This window comes from Trachurus trachurus (genome assembly GCF_905171665.1).
Source record: "Trachurus trachurus genome assembly, chromosome: 4".
Classification (NCBI taxonomy): Eukaryota; Metazoa; Chordata; class Actinopteri; order Carangiformes; family Carangidae; genus Trachurus; species Trachurus trachurus.
The window spans coordinates 5,129,075-5,152,264 of record NC_139898.1 but is presented as its reverse complement, the minus strand read 5'-3'; the positions used below and the strand labels follow the sequence as shown (position 1 = coordinate 5,152,264).

Genomic DNA, 23,190 nt, shown 5'->3' with positions numbered 1-23,190 from the left:
CCACCATGCCTGGAGCGGGTCCAGTGTGGGTACCATTCACCAGTACCATGCTGGTGCCTTGGGATGGTCCACTAGACATTACAGTCTGACCCTGAACCACCATGCCTGGAGCGGGTCCAGTGTGGGTACCATTCACCAGTACCATGCTGGTGCCTTGGGATGGTCCACTAGACATTACAGTCTGACCCTGAACCACCATGCCAGGAGCGGGTCCAGTGTGGGTACCATTCACCAGTACCATGCCCTGCAGGTTGGTGGCTGGGGCTTCAGCCAGCAGCATGGTGTTCTGAACCTGTGGCTGGACTACATAGTGCATTGGTTGAAGCATAGGGGCTGTGGTGTAATACATAGGCTGCTGTTGCTGTAGCAGGAGCATCTGGCCTTGACTTGCCATTGCCCCATTCACTGTAGACATACTTTCCTTTACTATCTGAGAATGCTTAGATGTCCTCCTATCCACCGTCTCCTCTGTCGTGGAGATGGTTGGTTGGACCCTGGGTGGAGGGGACAGTCGTGGGGCAGTTATCAAACTAGACCCAGAGGTCAGAGTGCTGATCGTGGTACTGGGTGGAGGGGAGAGCACCGGTTTGACTTCAGTCTGGATCTTCTTGCCTCCACACACTTCAGCCAGTGTCTTAAACTTTGGTCCAAGGTCATCGAGGAACTGCAGGTCATTGTCCGACTCTAGGAGGCTGCAGCAGCCCACTGAGCCAGCAGGAGAGCCCTGGCCCTCATAGTCATAGACCAACAGACCATCCTTCACTCCACAGTTTTCATTTCCACTCATTACCTTCTGTTGAAAAGGAAAAAAACACCTTGTTATCTTAGATAAGTTTCCCTTGTACTGAGTGTGCACATTCATTTTTGATACAGACTTCTAGGAAATGTAGAAATGTCTCTCAAATCATAACATCAAAACTCTATACAATACATGAATCTCCTGATTACTCATTAGAAATCCCAGAAACACATGTTGGCCAATCCATGTTTGGTTAAAGCAAAGAAACTGTTTAGCCTGGTGCAACAGGATGTCAGCCGATTTTATTATTATCACTTTTATAAAATTTTAATCTTTTTTTTTGGTGTTAGTGAGTTCTCACCTGACTGTAGTACTGTTCCAGGTAGTAGTGTGGGAGAGCAATGCCATCATAAATTCCTCCTGCTGAATACTCAGAGTAGATGCCACTGGTTACTCCCTGGTTGATCATCTCCCATTCACTTTGGCCTGTATAAAAGCCTCCATTTTCCATGGAAGCGGTTGACTGCTCTATAATTGGTCGTCCAGCTTGGGTACCGAAGCCAGAATCCACTGCCAGTATCTGTGTTGGCATGTTCATCAGTGGCACCTCCTTAAATAGACCAAGGATCCAAATGTTAGAACAGATTCAAAGGTTTTTTGGCTGCCAAGTGGCCAAAAATCAATAAACAAAGCTATTAAGTAGATTTGGTCTCAATAGCAAGTGACCAGTGTGTATGTCAATGTTCAACCAGTACATGTATGTTGATCCTACCGTGTTCTCTCCCTGGCCTTCAGTGCGGTAGTTAATGAGGTGTGATTTGGTGTCAAAAGGCATCTCAGTAAAGCCCCCTGGCAGACCCGCAGCCGCTCCACATTGGCAGAAGAGCAGCAACAGTGGAATGACTGTGAAAACAACAGCAATGTTTTAATTAGAATTAACTGCTCCGTGCAGCGTGGTGTGGGAAATGCAGTGGTACTTGCTGTCTCAGTTTGCCTGGTACAATATAATGAGGTTAGGTTCATGAGGATAAAAGCATCAGGCAAATGACTTCAGCTTTGCCTGTCTGCAGAGTGAAGATGTTAATTGTCTTATCGCAAAACCCTTTGGCAGAATTAGTACCACATCATACTTACGTGCTAGCAGCAGAAGACCTAGGAACAGTACTCCAAGTGCCGCAGGCCCAAACTCTGCTCCAACTCCGCTGACCTGTTCAGCCCTGTTCCCACACTCATCTCCTTCCTCACAAGTACAGACGTAGATTGCCACCTTCTGTGGTTCTGGACAGGCTTCTCCTTGATTATCCTTCACTACAAATTCCACTTTATAGAAACCAGGCCACACCGGCTCCTGGGCTCTTAGGATAGCTGCAGTGTCTGGAAAACCATACAAAAATATGAAAAGTGTAGAAAATTAACATGCGTTACTCTGAAGGCAACAAAAGGTCCTGGGTCTTCTCCAAGTCTACTGGTCTCACATGTTTTGAACACTTGCAGGTTCCATTTGAATTCAGTTTCAGAGGATTTTCAATTTAAGTCTTCAGGGGGAACAGGGTCCAGAGCATGTGGAAAACTGCTGGCTCTGACTATAGACTGATGCAACTCACATCACACATCATGAAGATCCTGCAGCAGCTAGTATTATTCCATTTTCTGGCCTTGAGTTGAAGATGCATTAATTCAGTTTGTAAAAAAGGGACATATTGGAGTGGATGATGACATATGCTTCACATCTAACTTGGATGAGCCAGATGGTTACATGGTTTTTGTTGTTTGATGTCTCAAAAATATTAAATGCAACATCATCAGAACGCCTATTCTTTAAGACAAGCAACAAGGATGTTGGTGGTTCTCTGCTTCATGACCTAGATAGTCTGATAAGATGACCACAGACAGGTTTGGTAATCATGTCTCAGAGACAGTGACGAGCAGGGATATATATATATATATATATATATTAATCAATATATTTATTAAAAACTGTTAGAAATTTAGGCCTGTTAGTTAAACTATCACCTGCTGTTACATTAAATAACATCATCATTACCACTGAGCAGTTGAGTCAATATTTTCTTTAAACATTCTCCGTCATCTCAACTCAAACTGCTGTATCGTTCAAACAGAAATACTCTCTTCTCACCATTAAGACGCTCCACCTGCCACTTTCCTTCAGTGCCTTCTGGGATAATGACAAACTCAAAAGGAGCTCCGTTGGGGAAGACATCCTCATCACTGGCACTCACAACAACAGCATCAGCCGTGGTGCACATGTTCTGGACATTACTCGTCAGGACAGGGCAGTGGTCATTGAAATCTTCCACCTGGATGGCTACAGTGCCAGTGGCTGTTTTAGCCGGCATGTCTATGTTAAAAAAAAAAGAAAAAGCAGATAAAAACAGGTCATTTTGCAACATCCGGCATGACTTAAGAGGCAAATGCTTCACTCTCCTGTTATGGTTCAGATTAAACTGTGCATAGGTATACAACCTAATTATTCAAATTCAAATACACACAGTGAGGCAGAAGTAGTGAAATGATACTACAATAAAAATACAATGCAATTTAAATGCAGTGCATAAAAGGAAAACCAACAGAACCCTGACAGTTACAGTCAAAATAGGTGAACTAAAAAGCCATTGTTTGATATGAATAGGCTGGAAAAATACAAGTCACATGAAGACCAAAGTCCCAGGAGATAACCCATTCTGTGTCCTCAGGTATTTCTATTTTATTGCCGTTGGTGGTTGTAATATTGTACTTAAATTGTGGTCTATAGAGGCAGAGCTTAGATTATGCCTACTTCTAAGTATAGGCTACTGTTTACACATCTGTAGCTGGAGGAGAGAGATGCTGGAGTGAGTAACCCTGAATCTAACATACCTTCTGTAATACAGAGCACTTTAGCGAAGTATGTCCCATTGACCAGGAATGGAGATTCTCTGTCAGGCATCTTGTTCAGTCTGATATCGGCTGTCTTTGGGTCGAAAGATAGCCAGTTGCCTGGGTCTGAGCCCTTAGCATACCTACGGAGGACATGCACGCAGTAAGTCTGTATTACTTCATTTACATAGCACTTTTCAAGAGCAAGTAGTAGCAAAGTGTTGGACAGGCAAAAGCATTGAACACAGTTGGAGGCATAAAACATGTATGTATGACAGGACATAGAAAGCAAAGTCCAAGAAGATAGGTTAGGGTTGCATAGTAACACCTGAGTTTCTTACTGAGGTTTTAATGTTTGTTGCAATAGACCTCTGACTAACCACAAACTTTGGGATAAGGCTCTGGGTTCAGAAATAATAATTTCCGTTTTCAAGTGTTTAACTGTTAACCCCCCCCCCCCCCCCAAAAAAAAAAAAAAAAACTAAACAAAAACAGAAACGTATATATCAGGCATCCAATTTTCCAATGGCACTCACACAGTTGGTTAAAATTGACCAATTGTGCACCTTAAAAAAGACATAGACATAAAATAAATTAAAGTAGCCTTATTTAATGTTAAAAACATATTGAATTGTAAAGCAATTCATGTGTGTGTGTTTGCGTAGACACTGACCTGACATTCTCTGCTAGCTCCCCAGTATCTCCGTCTATTGCAGGGTAGTGGGCAATAACTTCTTTAATGTCGACAGAGCCTCCCTCTGAGATGGGAATAGCTTTGACTGCGGGGCTAAAACGTGGCCCCTCAGGCTGGTTTTTCACATTGATTTTGATTAAATACTCTTTTTTTTTTTGGGGTCCAGCCCCAGTTGCCCCAGTTGCTCCAGCTCCGGCTCCGGCTCCAGCTCCAGCTCCGGCTCCGGCTCCGGCTCCGGCTCCGGCTCCAGCTCCGGCTCCAGCTCCGGCTCCGGCTCCGGCTCCGGCTCCGGCTCCAGCTCCAGCTCCAGCTCCGGCTCCAGCTCCGACTCCAACTCCAACTCCAACTCCGACTCCAACTCCAACTCCAACTCCAGCTACTAATGGAGCCTTGTTTTTCAAAGCAAGTCCCAGTTCAAGGTCCTTCACATCCTCATAATCCACAGCCTGTGAAATAGCACAGAATATTAATGACAGTTTTGTGGTCCTGTTTATTGTGTTTGTTCGTATTTGTCAATATATTCAACCCAAAATCCAGTAAGATGAACAATGGATTTTCTATACCTCTATAATGTTTAACTCATGGCACTCACTTTTTGTGCATACACTATAGAATACTCTTGTCAATAAAATGGGAATGATATCTCGGCCAAATTGCTGAGCATCTTTAGCCCCTCAGAGAATCACCACCTTAATGTTGTTGAGAGGTCTGCATACATTCATGATGCAGATGGTCAATCTGTCAGGGGCAATGCCGATGGGTCACTCAACACAAATCCCAAGTGACAGGTCAGACCAAAATTGTTTCCAAACACCCTAATAGATGGATGGATGGATGGATGGTTGAACAGACAGAGAGATAGTTGTACAGTGAGGACAGAGGATCTCCTGCTGCTGCCTCAGTGTTGTGAAGAGGACAGTTGGTGTAATAATACGTGCTGCTTCCTACACTGCATGTGTGTCTCAACAACAGGCCTGAGCGTCCCAGTCCCCTTTTAACCAGCTTGTCAGACTGCAGCATTAAACAGTCCACTGACCACTGACCACTGACCGATGAGACATGCAGCATTTCACTGCAGACGTCAGAAGAGCTGAAGAAACGCTGTCTCTTCTGATAGAGGACACCTGTGTTCAGAGACCAGTTTACTTTCCACGAACACACATAGGTAGGCTATTCAGAAGTGTGCATCACTTCAGTTTCCCTATGTTGACTGCCTCTAGAGTGGGCCTAGGCTTCTAAGGGCGTATTCACACCAGGCTTGTTTAGTTAACTTGAAACGGACTTTTTCCTTGGTGCGGACCTTTTGGGGAGGTGTGAATACAAACTACCAGACTCTAGTGAGGACCAAACAAGTGAACCGAGCCGAGCAGAGGAGGTCTCGGTTCACTTGTTTGGTCCTCACCAGAGTACCACAGTCCGAAAAGAACCCTGGTGCGATTTGTGTATGGTGTGAATGCAGATGAGCCATGGGTCAACATGGAGCACAGAAGAGGCACGCTGCCTCCTTGATATTTGGTCAGAGGAAAACATTTATCAGATGCTGGAGAGGACCCACCTGTAGCCGTTATGGATGCATATTCTTAATATTTTTTTAACTGATAACAGAAGCTCGTTATCCGATTAATAACCGTTAACTGATAGGAATTAAATGCTCTGAGTGTCTGTGACTAGGTTTATGCCGATCGGCAACGCGATCATCCATCCTGAGACGATGATTAGGCTAATAATGAGGAAGAAGAATTGTTGAAGAAGCTGTAAGAGAGAGGAACAGCAGATCTCAGGTGAGTTAGCCTAAAGGTGAGCCAAGCACAGCGCCGTCTTTCTTTTTTTTTCCTATTTCTTTTTTAGCGCACCATCCGTCTGACGCACATGCAGACGTCTGTGTTTGTTGTCTGACGATCCTTCACGGGGACTGCTGCATAACGGGTACATAGCCTACCGTAGGCTAAGTAGCCTAATCCCATGTAATTTTTTGCTGCAAAATATGACTGAAGGCAGAGTTCTTGTTATCAGTTAACGGTGTGCATCCTTAGTAGCCGTCTTGCACATCTTTGTCCTTGACAATGTAGGAATAAGGAGGTTGTCCAAGTGAGGAATAAACACAGGACAGGTGCAACTGGAAATACCAAATTAAAAGGGCAGCAAGAAACGCATTCATGACCTCCATTGTGTACTTTTCGTGGAAGATCCCAACGATAATTTTTATCCAATGATTGAGCGACTGTGGGGGACATGTGCTTTTGTTTACAAAGTTGGTTCCCTTGTAAAAAAAAAAAAAAAAAGCAATGTGAATACAAACCTCACCAAGTCAAAGAAAATGTGGTCTGCACCAAAGCAAGTGTACTATCAGACTTTACTGGTGTGAATATGCCCTAAAAGTCAGTGAATATCTACTAAGTCTCTGTTAAAGGGATACGCCAACATTTTTTTTCATGTCTTGCCTCACTCCCGAGTCCATGATCAGCAGATAAATACCATCCTTTCGACTGTGCGTGCAGTAACAAGGGAGATGGAGCCCATATGATGATGCCCGTAATTAGCTTAGCTCAAATGTTGGAAGTGTATGGTAGTGTTAGCCTGCCTCCTACCCGAGCCGAAATCAGCAGTGAGAAGCTGATTTCATTTTAGCTCTAAACTCTGTAAATATATCACTTTATCAACATTTCAAACATGTTTAGGTGAGAAAGTAGCCGTTTAGATCAGCAGTGTGTCGTTAATTTGTCTAAATACCAGCTGTTTACTATTTTGTTCAGACGAATTCGACGCTACTCAGCTAGCCGTTGTGACCAACGCACTTCCGGTTACTTTCACAAAATAAAACACCTGTTGCCCTTTACATACAGAAAACCATGACGATAGAATTTGTGCTTTTACTTTGAAATAGGAAGCTAACCTACCCTCGATGTAGCTAGCTTGAACCAGAATAAACCGTCTTTGCTTGAACCCTCCGTTTTGACCGATCTTGTCCCGTTACCGGCATTTGAAGATGCCTTACCGAAGATCGGCCTGCCGGTTTCCGTTTAGAGTTGCTGAAGAGTGTCTCTGATGACTTTAGGTGGAGGAAGGCTAACACTACTGATACACTTCCAGCGTTTGAGCTAAGCTAATTACGGGCGATATCTCCCTTGTTACTGCACGCACAGTCGAAAGGATGGTGTCTATCTGCTTGTCATGGACTTGGGAGTGAGGCAAGACACATAAAAAAAAATGTTGGCGTATCCCTTTAAGTTCAGGTGGAGGCAGTTCATGTTGCTGCTCGTTCCTGACACATGCCCCACTTGGTGTGCTGGCCATATGCAGAGTGAACAGGACCAGAGGACCCTGTGGAAGAGGTTCATAGAGGGACCTGACCGTGTATTGTCTTGAAATTTTCAAACAAGTCGCATACTTTACTTTCACTTTCGTCGACTTACCAACTGTAGCTTTAAGAACTGGGTGTTTGGAGACTGTGTTAAGTGAACTTGAGAAATCAAAGAATACAATACTTACATAACATCTGGCACAATAGCTATTTAAAAATATATAAGTGTAATAACAGTGTTACTGTATTAAACACAACACACGCACATATTTCTTTTGAATAGAAGCTGCAGTACCTACCTTGTCGAGCATTAAGATACCCTCGTTGGTGTCGGGGTCTGTTGTGATGCTGAAGTACCCGGCTTTGTTGCCTTTCACAATATCAAACACAGCATCCCAGTTTTCTGTCCCCTCCAGGTCCAGGTCAGTTGTTTTGAGCCTCATCACCTCCACTTTTTCAGTGTTCTCCTCAATACTGGCCTCAAACTGCAAGTGAAACATGTGATGAGGTCCAAATTACTTTCAGTTGGATTTGTTTATATTCTCTGTCATGAGCACATTCACATTTTCAAATAACCTTTTTTTTTGTCAATAAAAGAAAAATTTAGACAACTGTGAGAAAGATAGCTACCATATCTTTTTCCAGAGTGGGAGGGTTGTCATTCACATCAATGACTTTAATGGTAACTGTGCTAGTTCCAATTCTTCCCCCTGCTTCACCATTGAGGTCTTGACCTTTCACAGTGAGAACGTAGGTATCTTCCGTCTGAAATGCAAAATCATTACGAAATGAATCACACACACATCCACCATGATTTTGTACAATGAGAGGGTGATTAAGTAAAGAACACCGACTATTTCAAAAATAAAGAAAACACTTTTTTCCCTAGTTCATACTGTAGACCTACCTCTCTGTCCAGGGTATCCTTTTGGACATAAATGGTCCCATCGGATTCAATAGAGAACATGGCATGAGCTGGTTCCTGAGATATGATGCTGTAGGCGATCTGGGAGTTCGGAGAGCCTTCTTCATCAGCATCAGTTGCATAGATTTTCATAACTTTAGTTTCTTTAAGACCAGAGTGAAACAAAAGAGTGATGAAACTGAACAGGTTGTGTTTGTACAGCCTTCTGTCTTTAGCCAGATGGGATCTGAATTCATTGCATTCCATTTTGTTCCTGGTCAGAAGCAACAGACTGACTCAGAAAAGACTTTCACATTAATGTTGATGTTGTATGATAATTTGGCCCATTGTCAAATACTCAATAAATATAACTTTGTTTGTTTCAGCTGTTACCTGCCTTTGTCATTAGTTGAAGTAGTTTAGGAATCTATTTTCACATTGGATGATTTTCTGTACATTTCCAGATGGTTTGGTTTGTTCAACTAAATACTAAATAGTAAAGGCTTGGTTTTGAGCAACAGAATGAAGCTCCTATACGCTAAATCCCTCCTTGATCAACATTTAGAGGTTTAATCCACTTTCAGTAATGAGCTGACTATGCAGGATTACCTCACACAACCCCATGATAGAAATCCTGAATTATCCAATTCAATATTTTCAATCTGTGAATGGTCTTTGTTTGAAAATGTAAATAAAGATAGAAGAAAGAGAATAAAAAGTCATTATTCAGTTTGTGATAAGAGCATATCAAGACTATTCTGAAGATACAGTGTGTGTGCATGCATGCAGAGCACTCATAGTTTCATCCGTTGTCAAAGATCTGAATCTGTGTGATATAGTTCAAAGGTGTAACAGTGGTAAACAGATACACTTTGCTTGGTCTGCATTTTGCATTTAGAGTTGTGTAGCCTGACTTTGCCATGACAGATCAGGATGGATTCAGAAAAGCAGAAACACTTACTTAAGGCGCTGAGCTCATTCACCTCCCCCACTGGGAGGACACCAAACACTGGATCGTTGTCATTCTCATCTACAACCTTGATTCGTATGTCAATTCTTTTCTCTGCTTGTGAGCCATTGTTGTATGAAGCAATACCCGACAACTGAAAGAGCAGAAGAGAAACACATGACTTATGTCACCTTTACCTAATGTCTTTGCAGGTATACCCCAACAACTCCAATATTATTGTCTCAATGTTAAATATCAAAAGCAGCAATATTTGGGTATCATACCGCAAAATAGAATCTGCCATGTATCACTCACATTGTACATATCAATGTATTCCCTGTCAAGCACTTTGGTCACTTGAATGAATCCAGTTTTAGAGTCAACGATGAACACGTGGAAGGGATCCATGTTTGCACCTCTGCCTTCCAATGAGTAGCGAATATTCACATCATTCTCAAAATCAGATCGAATCTGAAACACAAAATAGAAGACAAGATCATTTTATTGAAACACACACATGCACACACTCCCATCCTTATAAACCGGTTTCTTATCCTCCGTAATAAGGAGCAGTACTGCTCACACCAAAATCAAGCTGGGCTGTAGTCTGCCACTGTTTCTCCATCTTACACAACTTTTCATACATTTAATATTCAAGTTCAGTAAAAAACAAAACTGGATCATCTCAGCATGACGCTTCGGCCTTCTTCTGTTTTCAGGAGCCTGTCATTTCCTCCAGTCAGAATCTACGTGGTTAAAGTAGAGATAAGTGACTCACCTTAGCAACTGATTCGTCTTGAGTGTAGTCTTTGTTCTCCAACAGAGGCTTCGGAGGCAGAATCCACTCTCTTTTCTTTCTCACCAGGCTGTCCCCAGAGCTGAGCTTCACCACAACAACAGCATGCAGCTGGAACACACACAATACATGTCATTATTTTAATTTAAACCTCTACCTGACAGGTGAAACTCCTGCAGAAGTTCATTTTTCACTGACTGATTGTTTGATGATTTGAATGATGCCATCATTTGGTTTGGACATCTAAAGGTTTATTATTTGATGGACATTATTGCCATCAGCTCTTTGGCTCATTTGCCCAGCCGTACAGACAGTTCACTAAGTACTGACTGTACTGTCCCACAGTGTGACGGTCATGGATATGAGAGGGGCTGAGCTGCTGAAGCTGGACTGGTTTGAGCTGTGTGTGTGTGTGTGTGTGTGTGTGTGTGTGACGCTAAGCACTACTATGTTTTCATTTCAAAGCAGTAGTTCAAACTGTGTCTCCATTTTCTGTGCCGAAAAACTCCAGAGTCCTGTAGACAGGAAGTGAAAATGTAGAAAAAGAGATGTGTTTGAAACCAAAAAATATATAGCATGGACGTAGCCTTAGCCTGCGTGTTGTCTTGTGTTGATCATAAGCTTCAGTTACACACATTTAACTCATTGAGTGCCAACCACGTAATTTCTCGTTTTTCGTTCCCATGCGTTGAGTGCCGAAAACGTAATTTTACGTTTTTTGCTTTTTTTTTAAATTATGAAAATAGACACTTTAATACACATTATATGTAAATTTGGGGACTCTACGACGAGGAGAACTGAAATAGATGACGATCAAAGTCACATGACAGCTCATGATCTGGAAGTTTTTATCATAACTCGGCTTCTGCAAACGAGTTCTGCATGCAGATGCAGCAGCTGCTGCAGCGCAGCTGCTCTGCTCTCACCCGCGCTGCTGCTCCAGCTGCTCGAGCTGCTCGGAGCAGAAACAGGAAGCTCTCAGCCGACAGTCCGCCCGGTCTTCAGCTGGAGCAACACCGTGTCCTCCCCAAAGTCCTCCCGCGGTAAAATCTGATGGTCTCTGGACCAAAGCAGACCGGCATCACCGACCCGTACCACAGAAGGACCGCGACCACCGGCGGGACCGGTCTTCCCGAGCCGCGGTGGCCGACTGACCCTCACGCTCCGCGGGGAGAAGCTGTGACACGGCACGGTGCGTCTGTGTTATTGTTGTTTAGTGGCGCCCCCCCCGCCCCCGATGGTGGTTTTGTGAATAGAACAACAACTGTTGTATATATTTATCTTATACGAGCCCTTTGATCCAGAAATGCGAGTGTCAGAAGAGCGACAGACACAAACAGCGCACCTTTCATAAAAGACGCTGTATCTCCTTTTCTAGAAAAAAAGGAGGGATTTTGGTGAAACCCAGCCATGTTTAGCTTGACTTTTCTCAGGAACAGAGGCACGTAGAAACAAACGGTTTGTGGCCACTTGAAGCATTAAGGTAAACCTTTCAATTGAGCCACAGTATGTGTTGGTGGCAATAATATAGAATACACTGTGGCTCTACATAAAAAGTCAAAAATGGTCTAAATTGCCGGTACACTTGACTAAAACTTTGGAAAGGAGCGCGGCACTCAATGAGTTAAGAAAAGGTCAACAAGGTCATGAAATTATTTCCTGAAATCAAATAAAATGTAAAATGTTTATACCATAAGTGTTCAGAGGCTCACAGATCACGTCTAAATGTGAAGCATGATCTCTGAGTGTCTGGGCCCTAGTTTGCTGGCGCAGCGCAGGTGGCGCAAGGTAGTGCAGCCGGTCTAATGCAAGTTTCGACCAGCGCAGCCTAGCGCAAAGTCAGATTGGGAGATTTGTAGATCGCGCTGCGCTGAGATAGGCGTGGCCGTGCAGCAGGGGGAGGCGTCACAGATTCAGCTTGGTGCAGTGGAAGTTTTGTGCGAAAATGTCTCGCCGAGGTTGCGCTGAAAGCTCGCCACCTCCAACCAGGTCTACTCTCAGCGCAGGGCGGAGCGCAGCAGGTGCAGTGGAAGTTTGACTGACTGACCTGCAGTGCACACACGTCACCAAGACCTCACAGGCAGATTTCCACAGTTCCAGACACATTTCAATGCAATAAATATCCACAATAACCACTATTTAATGCAACTAATGGAATCAACACGTGAATTTATATCTATATAGATTGTCCCGTCACATCTGACGTCAGATCAAAGCAGAGATCAAAGGCTGTCGGCAGCGTAATGGAAACTCCACCTGAATTAACACAGCAGGGACGAACTGGCACTGAAAAGCAGCTGTGGATGTCCCAAAAGCAGGACTGAGGGTGGATGACTGCATGTCGCTGCCGTGTTGTCTGCCCTTGTGATGATCGCTTTATTTATTTATTTACTTATTAAATCATTAGCGCGAGCGACCGCATCAGGCAGCCGTAATGAAAAACAAAACACAATCATCATCTCTCTTAGTCCACCACAGCCTCGGTATCAGATAGTCAGTATATAGCCTACTACAGTATACTATCTCTATCACAGAAAAAAAAGAGAAAAAAAGAGACGGACAGAGAGAGAGAGAGAGAGAGAGAGCGTCCTTTACGCTGATTTCATCCGTTACGCATGGTGTTTGTTTATGTTGTGATTACACCTCTCATCTTGCTTACACAGGGTTTGAATAAATGTGAGTTTCTTTATTAGTTTATTAGTTGTTGTTTCTTACATTGGGCAGGGGTTCTCAGTGTATCAGATCAAACCTGATTAAGGATATTTGTATTATTATTAGTAAACTCATTATTGGTCACTCTGATCTCGGACCTCCGGACCGCACAGCTGTTTCCTCCGGGGAGAGGTTCGGCCTCTGGCGTCGCTGTCTCCTCCGTCCATGTCCAAGTATAAAATAACAAACTTGCAGCGCGCATCACCCGCCGCGCAGTTAAAGGTGAGGAGAGGAGCTCCTTTGATTGGTGAAGATCTGACTCGGCTGTGTCAAACCCACTCCACGCCTTTCTCTCCTCCTCCTGTCTCCCTCCCGCCCTCTCTCCTCCCTCTTCACCGTTTGCGCCGGTAGGAGGGACGAGGGGAGGGGCTGCGCTGGTCTAAGTCTGACTGCGCGGCCCACCAGACTTGCGAAATGGACCTGGGCCACACCCCGTTGACGTGGCGAAGCTGCGCCGAGGTTAGACTTCACCTGGTCTAAGAAACTAGGGCCCCATGTCTCCAAAATTAAACCATCTCATTAGGCGAGATTAACACTGAAACATATTGTAATTGCCAGTCTATGGAGAGTGACCTGCATGTAATCAGACCATGTGTCACGTTTTAGAGTCAGACTGAGCTCTTTTCTGTCTGAGCTGCTATCAGGGGTCAGAGTTGCGTTTGATTGTAACTTGTTAACATTTCTGTCATTTCTCTGCCAAGTGGAGACACCTGTAAAAGCATCCACCTGTCAGATACTGTAGCAGCCTCAGACAGAGAAGAGGCCACCACACCCTGCCACTCCCACCACGCATAGCTGAGGGCAAGTCAGGATAACAGACAGACTTTTAGCTTCCCGAGAAAGGAGCGGCACATGAGTGACATCAACCACCATGAAGACACCATTGAGCAAAACACATCAGTTCCTCCAGTTTGCGTGCCAAAGCGTTGTGTAAGATATACAACGCCAGAATACTTTGATGGCCAAAGTGTTGTGTAAGATATACAACCCCAGACTACCTTGATGGCAGCTCCATTAGTGTTTCTGTGTCTGTGTGACATTTTAGGCATTAACAAAACTCACACTATCTTTATCATTCATGTAAGACATTGTCAAGACAGCTATTTCTATATTTTGTCTCCTTTGATTGACTATTTCTACATAAACGGTGTCATGCTGTTAGAGATGGACAGAGTACTCGACCCCAGTACTTGAGTAAGAATACAAATACTACTGGTCAAAATGTACTCTGGTACAAGTAAAAGTAGCTCAGTCGACATGTTACTCGAGTAAGAGTAAAAAAGTACTTGCTTTTGAAAGTACTTAAATATCCAAAAGTACATGCTTTTAAATTTACTTTAAAGCAGAAGTAAGCGGAATATTTGTGTTAATATAAGTCTTAAATAGTTATATCTTCTGACAGCAATCACTTATATAGAGTGTTTGGTCTGAAACACGGGTCTGTCAGTCACTCTGCTCTGCTGTAAGCCGAGGAGAAAACTTTCCTTGTATCCTACAACCTTTATCCAATGAGGAGAGAGAACGGCATAAAGGGGCGGTCCTCTCTGTGTGTGCAGCCAAGGGATGCGCGTGAATGTGGTGATGCAGGGACGAGGGCGGGGACTGCTAACTCCATCGGCTGACAAGAAGTTAGCCAAAACGACCGGATCGCTTACTTCTGCTTTAAGTAAAAGTAAGAGTAAGAGCAAATTTCTTATTTTTTCACATCAATGAATTACTATATATTTTTCTAAATGAATTTAAGGACCTTTTAACTCTTGATTCTGAGAATTAACTCTTTGAAACCACCTGCACTGATGTGCTTGCTTTTAGGGGTTAGGGTTTCCTTCTTTGACAAACACAGCTTGTGTCCAATAGTATTTTAGAAAAAAAAGAGCAGACCTGAAAGTAACGAGTACTATTCAGTCTTCCTAGAAATGAACTTGAGTAAAAGTAAAAATATTTGTCTTAGAAATGTATTCAAGTAAGACTAATAAGTACCAAAGAAATCTAATACTCAATTAAAGTACAAATCCTCTGGATATGTACTTAAGTACAGTACTCTCTACAGCAGTGGTTCCCAACCTCGTTTGGCTCATGACCCCATTTTGACATCACAAATCACAAAAAAAGTATATTATCAGCTGTCTGGCTCTGTGCACTACCAGATAAATGTGCATTGTGAGGTACTGTATTGTTAAAGGGATAGTTCAACATTTTGGCAAATTGGCCCATAGCCACAATCCCTATAGTTTTAGGAGTAGGTTTGTTACCTTTAATTGTTGGCGCAAGCAATTTTTAGAACGGAGGAGCAGAGCCGTGAGCTGCTCAGAGCTACACTACGGAGGCTCATGGGATTCAAACTCATCAAATAGACAATCCAACAACTCCAAAACGCTCTTGTGACCTGCACATTCACCATATGAGATAATAACGGAGCGTTACAAGACAGACTATAATGAAAAATCCAACACTATTATAAACTCGGCGTGTTGTTTTTAATCATAATTTTAAAAAGAATATTAATAAGTAAAAAAAATATTTTTCAGTATTTTTTTTTTTTAAATCAAATACTAGACATACCAGGTGACCCCAAGGTTGAAAAACACTGGCCTGCAGAGACCTGCATGAGGCGCTGACTTAAATCACCCCCAAGCAGCTCAGACAGAAACAGAAGCAGATGACTGAGATCAGGTTTATGTCAGACTGTTCACTGGCTCAGGCTCTGAACTCCTGTGTAAATGTTTGGTCAGCAATTAAATTGCTACAGTATATGTAAAATCATATCCTGTGTTGTTGTTATGCCTGTGTGTGGATACGACTATTAGTGCATGTGCCCTGTGTGCACGTTTTTGTTGTTGTTTTTGAATGTTTTAATCACCTCCAGGGATGGGGGTTGTCTATGGCAGCATTATTTTGGGGGTCGCGGGCTGAAAAGTTTGGGAACCCCTGCTCTGACCAATAGAGTGACCTACATGTCGTCAACCTGTCTCTGACTCTAAGCTATAGCTAACAGCTATATATAGCTGCTTTTTTAATGCAAAAAGCCCAATATACATGTTTGTATATTGGGCTTTTTGCATTTAATTGATATGATAGTTGAGACAGACAGGAAATGGGGAGGCAGAGAGAGGGGGAATGACACGCAGCAAAGGGCCACCAGATTCTTATGCATATGGGGTGCCTTGCTCAGCCCACTGAGCTATATATCAGTAGCCTATTACTTGGTTATACATTTTAGTCTGTGAAGTTTCCAAATGAAACATGACACAAAGAAGAGAAAGACGACAAACACAGAAACACAACCTTATTTTCACAATTTTCTGTGAAATAGAAATGACTGTTTTTAGAGTCAGTAGCAATGAATGTTGTGTGTTTCCACTGAGCGATATGAATACATTTGTTTTTTCCTCCTCTTATTCAAATTAAACATGGTTTCAGATTTCCAGCACTCTGACACAAAAGAACAGAGACACAACTTGGACAAAAAAAGCCAACCATTCAACAGCTCCTGTGAACTCAACACATTAAACAACTAAACACATTGTTTAGTTCACATGAGAAAGGAGAAAGTGAAGCCATTGTGAAGAAACAAGTTGTTGTTGTCTTTCTGTCTACACAGCCCTGTTCCGTGTTACCATGGTAGCCAGGTGTTTGTTCTAAAACAGAGGAGCAAACACCTAAATGTATAGCATTAAGGTGAAGGAATCTACCTCCGGGTGGAGAGTTCACCTCCCTCACATACCTTTACTCAAACACTAACATGTCTGTCTACAAACATGAACCATTACAGGTTCGCTCACTCCTCACACACTGTTACAGAGCACACCTCCTTCAGTACTCACCACCAGCAGTGGCACAAACAAGGGCCACGAAACCCGAACCATGCCTGGAGCAGAGGCCGCTATCCGTATCAAGTTAACAAGTAGAGTCCTTACGAGAGTTCCTGACTGAATGTGAGCTGATGGAGAGAGGAAGAGGGTTATGAGAGAGGAGGAGTGCTGCACGAAACATTCTCTGGAAGGTGACAGGGGGTGGGGGTTGAGATAAGCAGAGGCGTTGTTAAGATCGTGAGGCTGTGGGGGCCCAGCCCTTCGTGAATACTGATACCGTTTTTCAAAAGGAAGAGGAACAGGTGAGACCCTATCAGGTGTGCAGTCAGGTGTACAGGCTCTACAGGTGACACTGTGAGAGTAAATCAATTGGGTTGGAGAGGAAGAGAGGGGTGCAACAAGTACAGACAAAATTTTATAAGAGCAATAAAACAATTATCATAAAGTTTTGCTTGGAGGCATTGGAGAGGCTCCAACAGCGACAGGTGATTCACAGTTGCAGATATGGGAAGCCTGGGTGCTCATGTGAAGTGAGTGTATGTAATTGTCACAGTGGAAATATGTTTTTGCTTGATCCACTGTTTGCATGTTTTAATTATGATTATGATTTTGATGTTTTTTTTATGGTGTTTTTTTTTTTACATCGTATATATATATACAGCTCTGAGACCACTTTCACAGATGTTTCTTAATCACCTCTACATGTATGACAGTCATTCTTTTCTCTCTCTTTTAAAAAAAAGAAAAAAATACCAACACAAACACAACTCATTCTACTTAATGAGACACTGATGAGGTCATCACCTGAACCACATCTGATTTTATAGGAAGATTATAAAAACCACTGCTGGGATTAAGCATTGACATTATCCCACAAAAAACTGATTTATAAACTCTTCCTGAGTTAAAGTATTCTTACTGTGTTGTTTAGGAATACATATGAACATGTTTTCTTTGCATTATTATTATTCAAGGTCTGAAAAGACTTGACCAGTTGTCATTTTCAGCCAATAAAAGCTCTAAATGACAGTATTTTTTATTTCAATTTTGGGAGAAATGTTGTCGATAGTTGATAGAATAAATCAGAATTTTTTAAATTTAATTTCACTCAAACACATAGGCCTACCTATAAATAGTAAAACCAGAGAAACTGATAATTTTGGGAGTGGTCTCTTAAAGCAGAAGTAAGTGGAATATTTGTGTTAATATAAGTCTTAAATAGTTATATCTTCCGACAGCAATCACTTACATAGAGTGTTTGGTCTGAAACACGGGTCTGTCAGTCACTCTGCTCTGCTGTAAGCCGAGGAGAAAACTTTCCTTGTATCCTACAACCTTTATCCAATGAGGAGAGAGAACGGCATGAAGGGCTGTGTGTGCAGCCAAGGGATGCGCGTGAATGTGGTGACGTAGGGACGAGGGTGGGGACTGCTAACTGACAAGAAGTTAGCCAAAACGACCGGATCGCTTACTTCTGCTTTAAGTTTTTCCAGAGCTATATAGCTGTTTTTTGCTTGTGCTGTTTTGTTGCTTGGTTTGTGTTTTGTTTTATAGTCCTTACTCATACCCAGGATCAAGTGAACTGATGACACTGATGAGAGACACCTGTGACAAACAACTGCTGTGGCTTGGGATTGGTGGGGAGGACGCACACTGCCGGTCTCTCAATTGATTGACACAGTCACAGGTGTGCCTGGGGGAGAGGCAAAGGACGACGGAGCGGTGGTCGAAAGAAAAGTGAGTCCACGGAGGAGCGGCGTGACTGGGCTGACAGCGAGAGACTTGATTTAACACAAACAAAGTGATAGCGAGCTGAGTCGAAGTCTTTGAGAGTGTGTGAGCTGCCCTGAGCCTGAGAGCAGTTTATGTTTTGTGCCCCGCAGCATTCGCCGAGGGAGCCACAGCAGGGCCGGAACGGTGGAGACGAGGGCTGCAGGACCCCCTTCCCCATCCTACCATAGGTCATGGACTCGGATTAGCCAGTTTTATTTTTAAAGACTGGACTGTTTTATTGATATTTTTAAGCAACATCTTTTCACTGGTTTTTCTTATTTTAATTTGAAGTATAACTTTACAGCTTCCTGCAACTGTCCTGTGCCTTTCTCAACTGTGGTAACTGCTGGTAAAATACGACTGCACATTACTGTGTGACATAAACAGAGTCAATTCTCATTTTCTGATCATCTATTCATTTTATACAAACACTTAATTAAAAAAAACAACTCTTTGCACAGGAACAGTAGAAGATAGTTCCAGGAGCCTTTCAGCTCTTTGTGTTGTTTCAGAGAAGAATATTAAGATGAACCTTCTCCTCAAAATGTCCATAGCATGTGCAGTCTGTACATTTCTTATGCATTGTGTCAATGTGGACAGAAATATCAGGCTGAATGACGTATAGGATGTGGAAGCCTAAATTATGTTGTTGGTGCACTATTTTGGGTGTCTAAAATGTGCAGCCCCTGGATGTTTCTAGGACCCATCTCTCCCAGTTGTGGTCGACTGACTATAAAAGCACAGAAACAACCACTGACTTCAGGAATGGCTGTGCAGGTGTGCACTAGCTGCTGGACACAGGAATGTGATTAACTGCATTTGAGAAAACTGCTACACTAGTTTCTACAGAAAAAGGAATCTGCCCTTCATGCCATCACCTGGAGGAACATAACACAAACATACAGGGAGTGTTTCTGTGTGCGCCACCTGTGGCTTTTGGTTCTTTGCTCTGTTGCCTCTTTGGAGCGATTCATTTTTATTTGGTTGATTTATTGCTGGATACCGTTGAAGTTTAGCAACATATGTTTTGTTCCCTCAGGTGTGGCTGTTACCCGTTTCGCTGTGGCCACAAAAACAAACATCCTCTTTGACATAAAGAGTTGGTAGCTGTTCAGCTAAGTCACCATGTACCTGCTTATTCTTTAGCCGCTAGTGGGGCTTCACCTCTTCTTCTCAGTTCTTCTGTTGTTCAGATAGAGCCTCTAACATCTCTGGTTAGAGACCATTCTGAACAACTCAGATCATCCACTTCATAACACCTTGATGGACGTGATGGATCGCTCCTCTCTGTTCGCTGAAAGACGTAGAGATATAGAGGATCCTTTGTACCTTCAGCCATCAGGCTCTTTAATTCTTCTGCAAATGTTAGAAGAGCTAATAAAGCAAACAAGCCAGCAAGCTTTATTTATATAGCACATTTCATTCAATGTGGGGGCACAATGTGCTTTACAGAGCATTCCACAAGGCAGGTAAAACAATAAAAACAGTAATAGGCCTCTAGAAAGATTAATAAGATTAATAAGATAAAAATAAAAACAATAAAACATGGTTATAACAATAAAAATGAATAAATAACTAAATAAATGTAAAAAATAACATAAAAGCACTGTTAAAACAATAAAAGCATATACCAGACTATTGAAAGGCACAGCTAAAAAGGAATGTTTTCAGATCTTTCTTAAAAGATAATACCATTGGGGTGCATCTGATGTGCAAGGGGAGGCTGTTCCATAATCTTGGGGCATAGTAACTAAAGGCATCCTCGCCAGTTTTCATGCTGACCCTGCTGCCTGCTGCTGGCTCATAATATAAAAGCATGTCTGACAGATACTGAGGTGCCAGATCATGCAGGGCCTTAACTCGAGCAGCTGCCTTTTGAAGCAGTTGCAGTCAAGCGACGTGCTTTTGTGGTATCCCAGTGAGTTTTTCAGCATGATCTTGGGATAAAAAACTCCTTACCTTTTTAATGTTTCTCAAATGATAAAAAAAAGTTTTCATTACGCTGTCAATGTGACTCTGGAAAGTAAGGTTGGTGTCGAGGATGACGCCGAGGTTTGAGAGACAATTGTGAAATTTTAAAAGATATTTCCTCCCTGTGTGTCTAATAATAATAATAATGAAGTCATTCTTATTCTCATTCTTATTTTTGTTTTTTAATCTACCAAGGGCAAAACTCATCAAATCTATCAAACTAACTTTGTGGTGGCCCAGTCTGGAGAAAAGATGCCATAGCTGATTCCTTGATGATGGTTATCACTGAACTGTGCAGATGAGCTCTGTCTGTTGTGTATAAAGTATAATGTATACAGTATTTCAGCCTTGTCACAGGTAGAAGTGCCTCTTTAACCCTGTGAAATATGAGGGAAGAGTGTGTTGTATTTTGTACCTGACAGTTAAGGACAAGATGCAGCATGTGGATGAGTGTGCCACTGCTGGTCCTCATCAGAAAACAGTTCCAGTTTGTTCCTTCTGCTCCAGGGCAGCGTCTGTAGCGACACACCCACCGAAGACACCTACCAATGAGTCACAGACCTCTAAGCCAACAACGACCTTTAGGGAGTTGTGTACTTTCACTCTCCGACTCGAAACTTACATCCCAGGTTAACAGGAAACAAAACCGAGCACAAAACAAATACAACAACATCAACTTTGTCCCTGTCTGTAATCAGACCCGTGGTCATTCAGGTATTGCCCTGTCTGGTGGTGGATCTGTCTGTGAGGACAGTGGTTAGGGCCATTGATCCAGCTGTGTTGTCCAGTGGCTCTATAATTATACCCTCAGTGACACAGCTGGGTGGTGGAGCACTTTCTTCACCCATTGACTAATGTTTGGACAGGCTGTTTATGCCTTAAAGGGATAGTTCACCCAAAATTGAAATTTCACTCATTATCTACTCACCTTCATGTCGACTAAGGGCTTGGAGAAGTTTCAGAGTCCTCCGTGGCTTCTCTAAGTTACAGGGGGTCTCGGCGTAGCAGTGCATGTCCACATAACAGTTGCAAATGGATGCCAACTGTCTTCGTAACAAAAAGACACACCAAAAAACATCCAAATATAAATCCATGCTGCTCGTATGTAATGTCCGTCTTGTATTGAAGCCCTGAAATGCGAAATTGTCCCGAAAAAAATTAAATAAGTCTATATCTCAAGCTTGTTTGTAGTGGAAGCTTCTCGAAGCTCCTCTTCCCGCTTCGTCAAATTTGGACGAACCAGGGTCTGTCCTCTTCCCACTTCGTCCAAATTTGACGAACCGGGAAGAGGAGCTTCGAGAAGCTTCTGCTACAAAACAAGCTCGGGCCTTCAATACGAGACGGACATTACATACGAGCAGCATGGAGGTATTTGGATGTTTTTTGGTGTGTCTTTTTGTTACGAAGACAGTTGGTATCCATTTGCAATGCCGAGACCCCCTGTAACTCAGAGAAGCCATGGAGGACTCTGAAACTTCTCCCAGCCCTTAGTCCACATGAGGGTGAGTAGATAATGAGTGAAATTTCAATTTTGGGTGAACTATCCCTTTAACAGGTAAAGCCTGCTAAGGCATGCTGTTGAACTAATAGTTCAATAGCGGCTCATGAAAAGCAACTTATTCTGAAATATTGAAATAAAATTAAAGAGAACAGAAGTGATAAAATTAAAGCTTAGCAACACCATTATTGATCAAACAGCCACAGGCCATTTCTATTATTTTGCAGTAGTCATCATCCACATACGGCGCTTTGATTTCTTGTTCATCTCGTTTGTCTTTTTTTTTTTTTTTGTGGTGACAGTCGGAAAGTTTTTATTATTGTTATGATCTTATCAGTTACTGAAAGGCATTAGTCAATCATAGTGTAAAACTGGCTCACAGTCCATTGGCTGAGCAATGCACGCTGTCACGTCTCCAGTCATGATTCATGCTCCATCACTGTCAGATTCTTATGGTTTCAGTTTGGGACCAGACAAGATCAATATATAACTAGCTGCTGATCTGCATCCATGGCTGAGACACAAATATTGAACTTTAAATTGCTTTAAATTTAAAGCAGAAGTAAGCGGAATTTTTGTGTTTTTGTGTTAAGTCTTAAATAGTTATATCTTCCGACGGCAATCACTTACATAGAGTGTTTGGTCTGAAACACCGGTCTGTCAGTCACTCTGCTCTGCTGTAAGCTGAGGAGAAAACTTTCCTTGTATCCTACAAGTTTTATCCAACGAGGAGAGAGAATGGCATGAAGGGCTGTGTGTGCAGCCAAGGGATGCGCATGAATGTGGTGACATAGGGACGAGGACCAATAGATCCATGACGAAGGCGGGGGCTGCTAACTCCATCGGCTGACAAGAAGTTATGGTGCGTTCAAGGCAACCCGTAACTCGTGTTTCTCCGACCTGTGAAGTCGTACCAGTTCGATCTGGTACGACTTCACGGGTCGGAAAAACACGAGTGGCCGTTATAGTGCACTTTCACAGGCAACAGGTCGGAAAAACATGAGTTACGGGTTGCCTGGAACGCTACAAAGTCGTAAGTCGTGACTTGAAGCTGTAACTTACGGTTTCAAAAGCCTGCCTGGAACGCAGCATTAGCCAAAATGACCGGATCGCTTACTTCTGCTTTAAGGTTATTTACGTTTTGTTAAGTCTTAATCCCAAAAT

The 23,190-nt window shown here is 42.8% G+C and overlaps 2 protein-coding genes across 2 annotated transcripts in view; both read right to left on the bottom strand.

The window, feature by feature from the left end:
• LOC310984706 (desmoglein-2.1-like) overlaps window positions 1-8,668 on the bottom strand; it is a gene marked incomplete at both ends in the record, with an annotated part of 33,153 nt that extends 24,485 nt beyond the window's left edge. The window contains 11 exons of the mRNA XM_083970020.1: window positions 182-793; window positions 1,101-1,349; window positions 1,512-1,642; window positions 1,874-2,113; window positions 2,877-3,098; window positions 3,617-3,759; window positions 4,290-4,453; window positions 4,640-4,756; window positions 7,911-8,096; window positions 8,242-8,376; window positions 8,519-8,668. Coding sequence (XP_083826146.1) covers window positions 182-793; window positions 1,101-1,349; window positions 1,512-1,642; window positions 1,874-2,113; window positions 2,877-3,098; window positions 3,617-3,759; window positions 4,290-4,453; window positions 4,640-4,756; window positions 7,911-8,096; window positions 8,242-8,376; window positions 8,519-8,668 — 2,349 coding nt within the window. The remainder of the gene's footprint in view (window positions 1-181; window positions 794-1,100; window positions 1,350-1,511; window positions 1,643-1,873; window positions 2,114-2,876; window positions 3,099-3,616; window positions 3,760-4,289; window positions 4,454-4,639; window positions 4,757-7,910; window positions 8,097-8,241; window positions 8,377-8,518) is intronic.
• The window catches only part of LOC310984743 (desmoglein-2.1-like), a gene marked incomplete at both ends in the record, with an annotated part of 66,805 nt that extends 48,070 nt beyond the window's left edge, over window positions 1-18,735 (bottom strand). Inside the window, 4 exons of the mRNA XM_083970058.1 lie at window positions 9,477-9,618; window positions 9,780-9,935; window positions 10,243-10,371; window positions 18,583-18,735. Of these exons, the coding sequence (XP_083826184.1) occupies window positions 9,477-9,618; window positions 9,780-9,935; window positions 10,243-10,371; window positions 18,583-18,735 (580 nt within the window). The remainder of the gene's footprint in view (window positions 1-9,476; window positions 9,619-9,779; window positions 9,936-10,242; window positions 10,372-18,582) is intronic.
• Window positions 18,736-23,190: the final 4,455 nt, after the last annotated feature.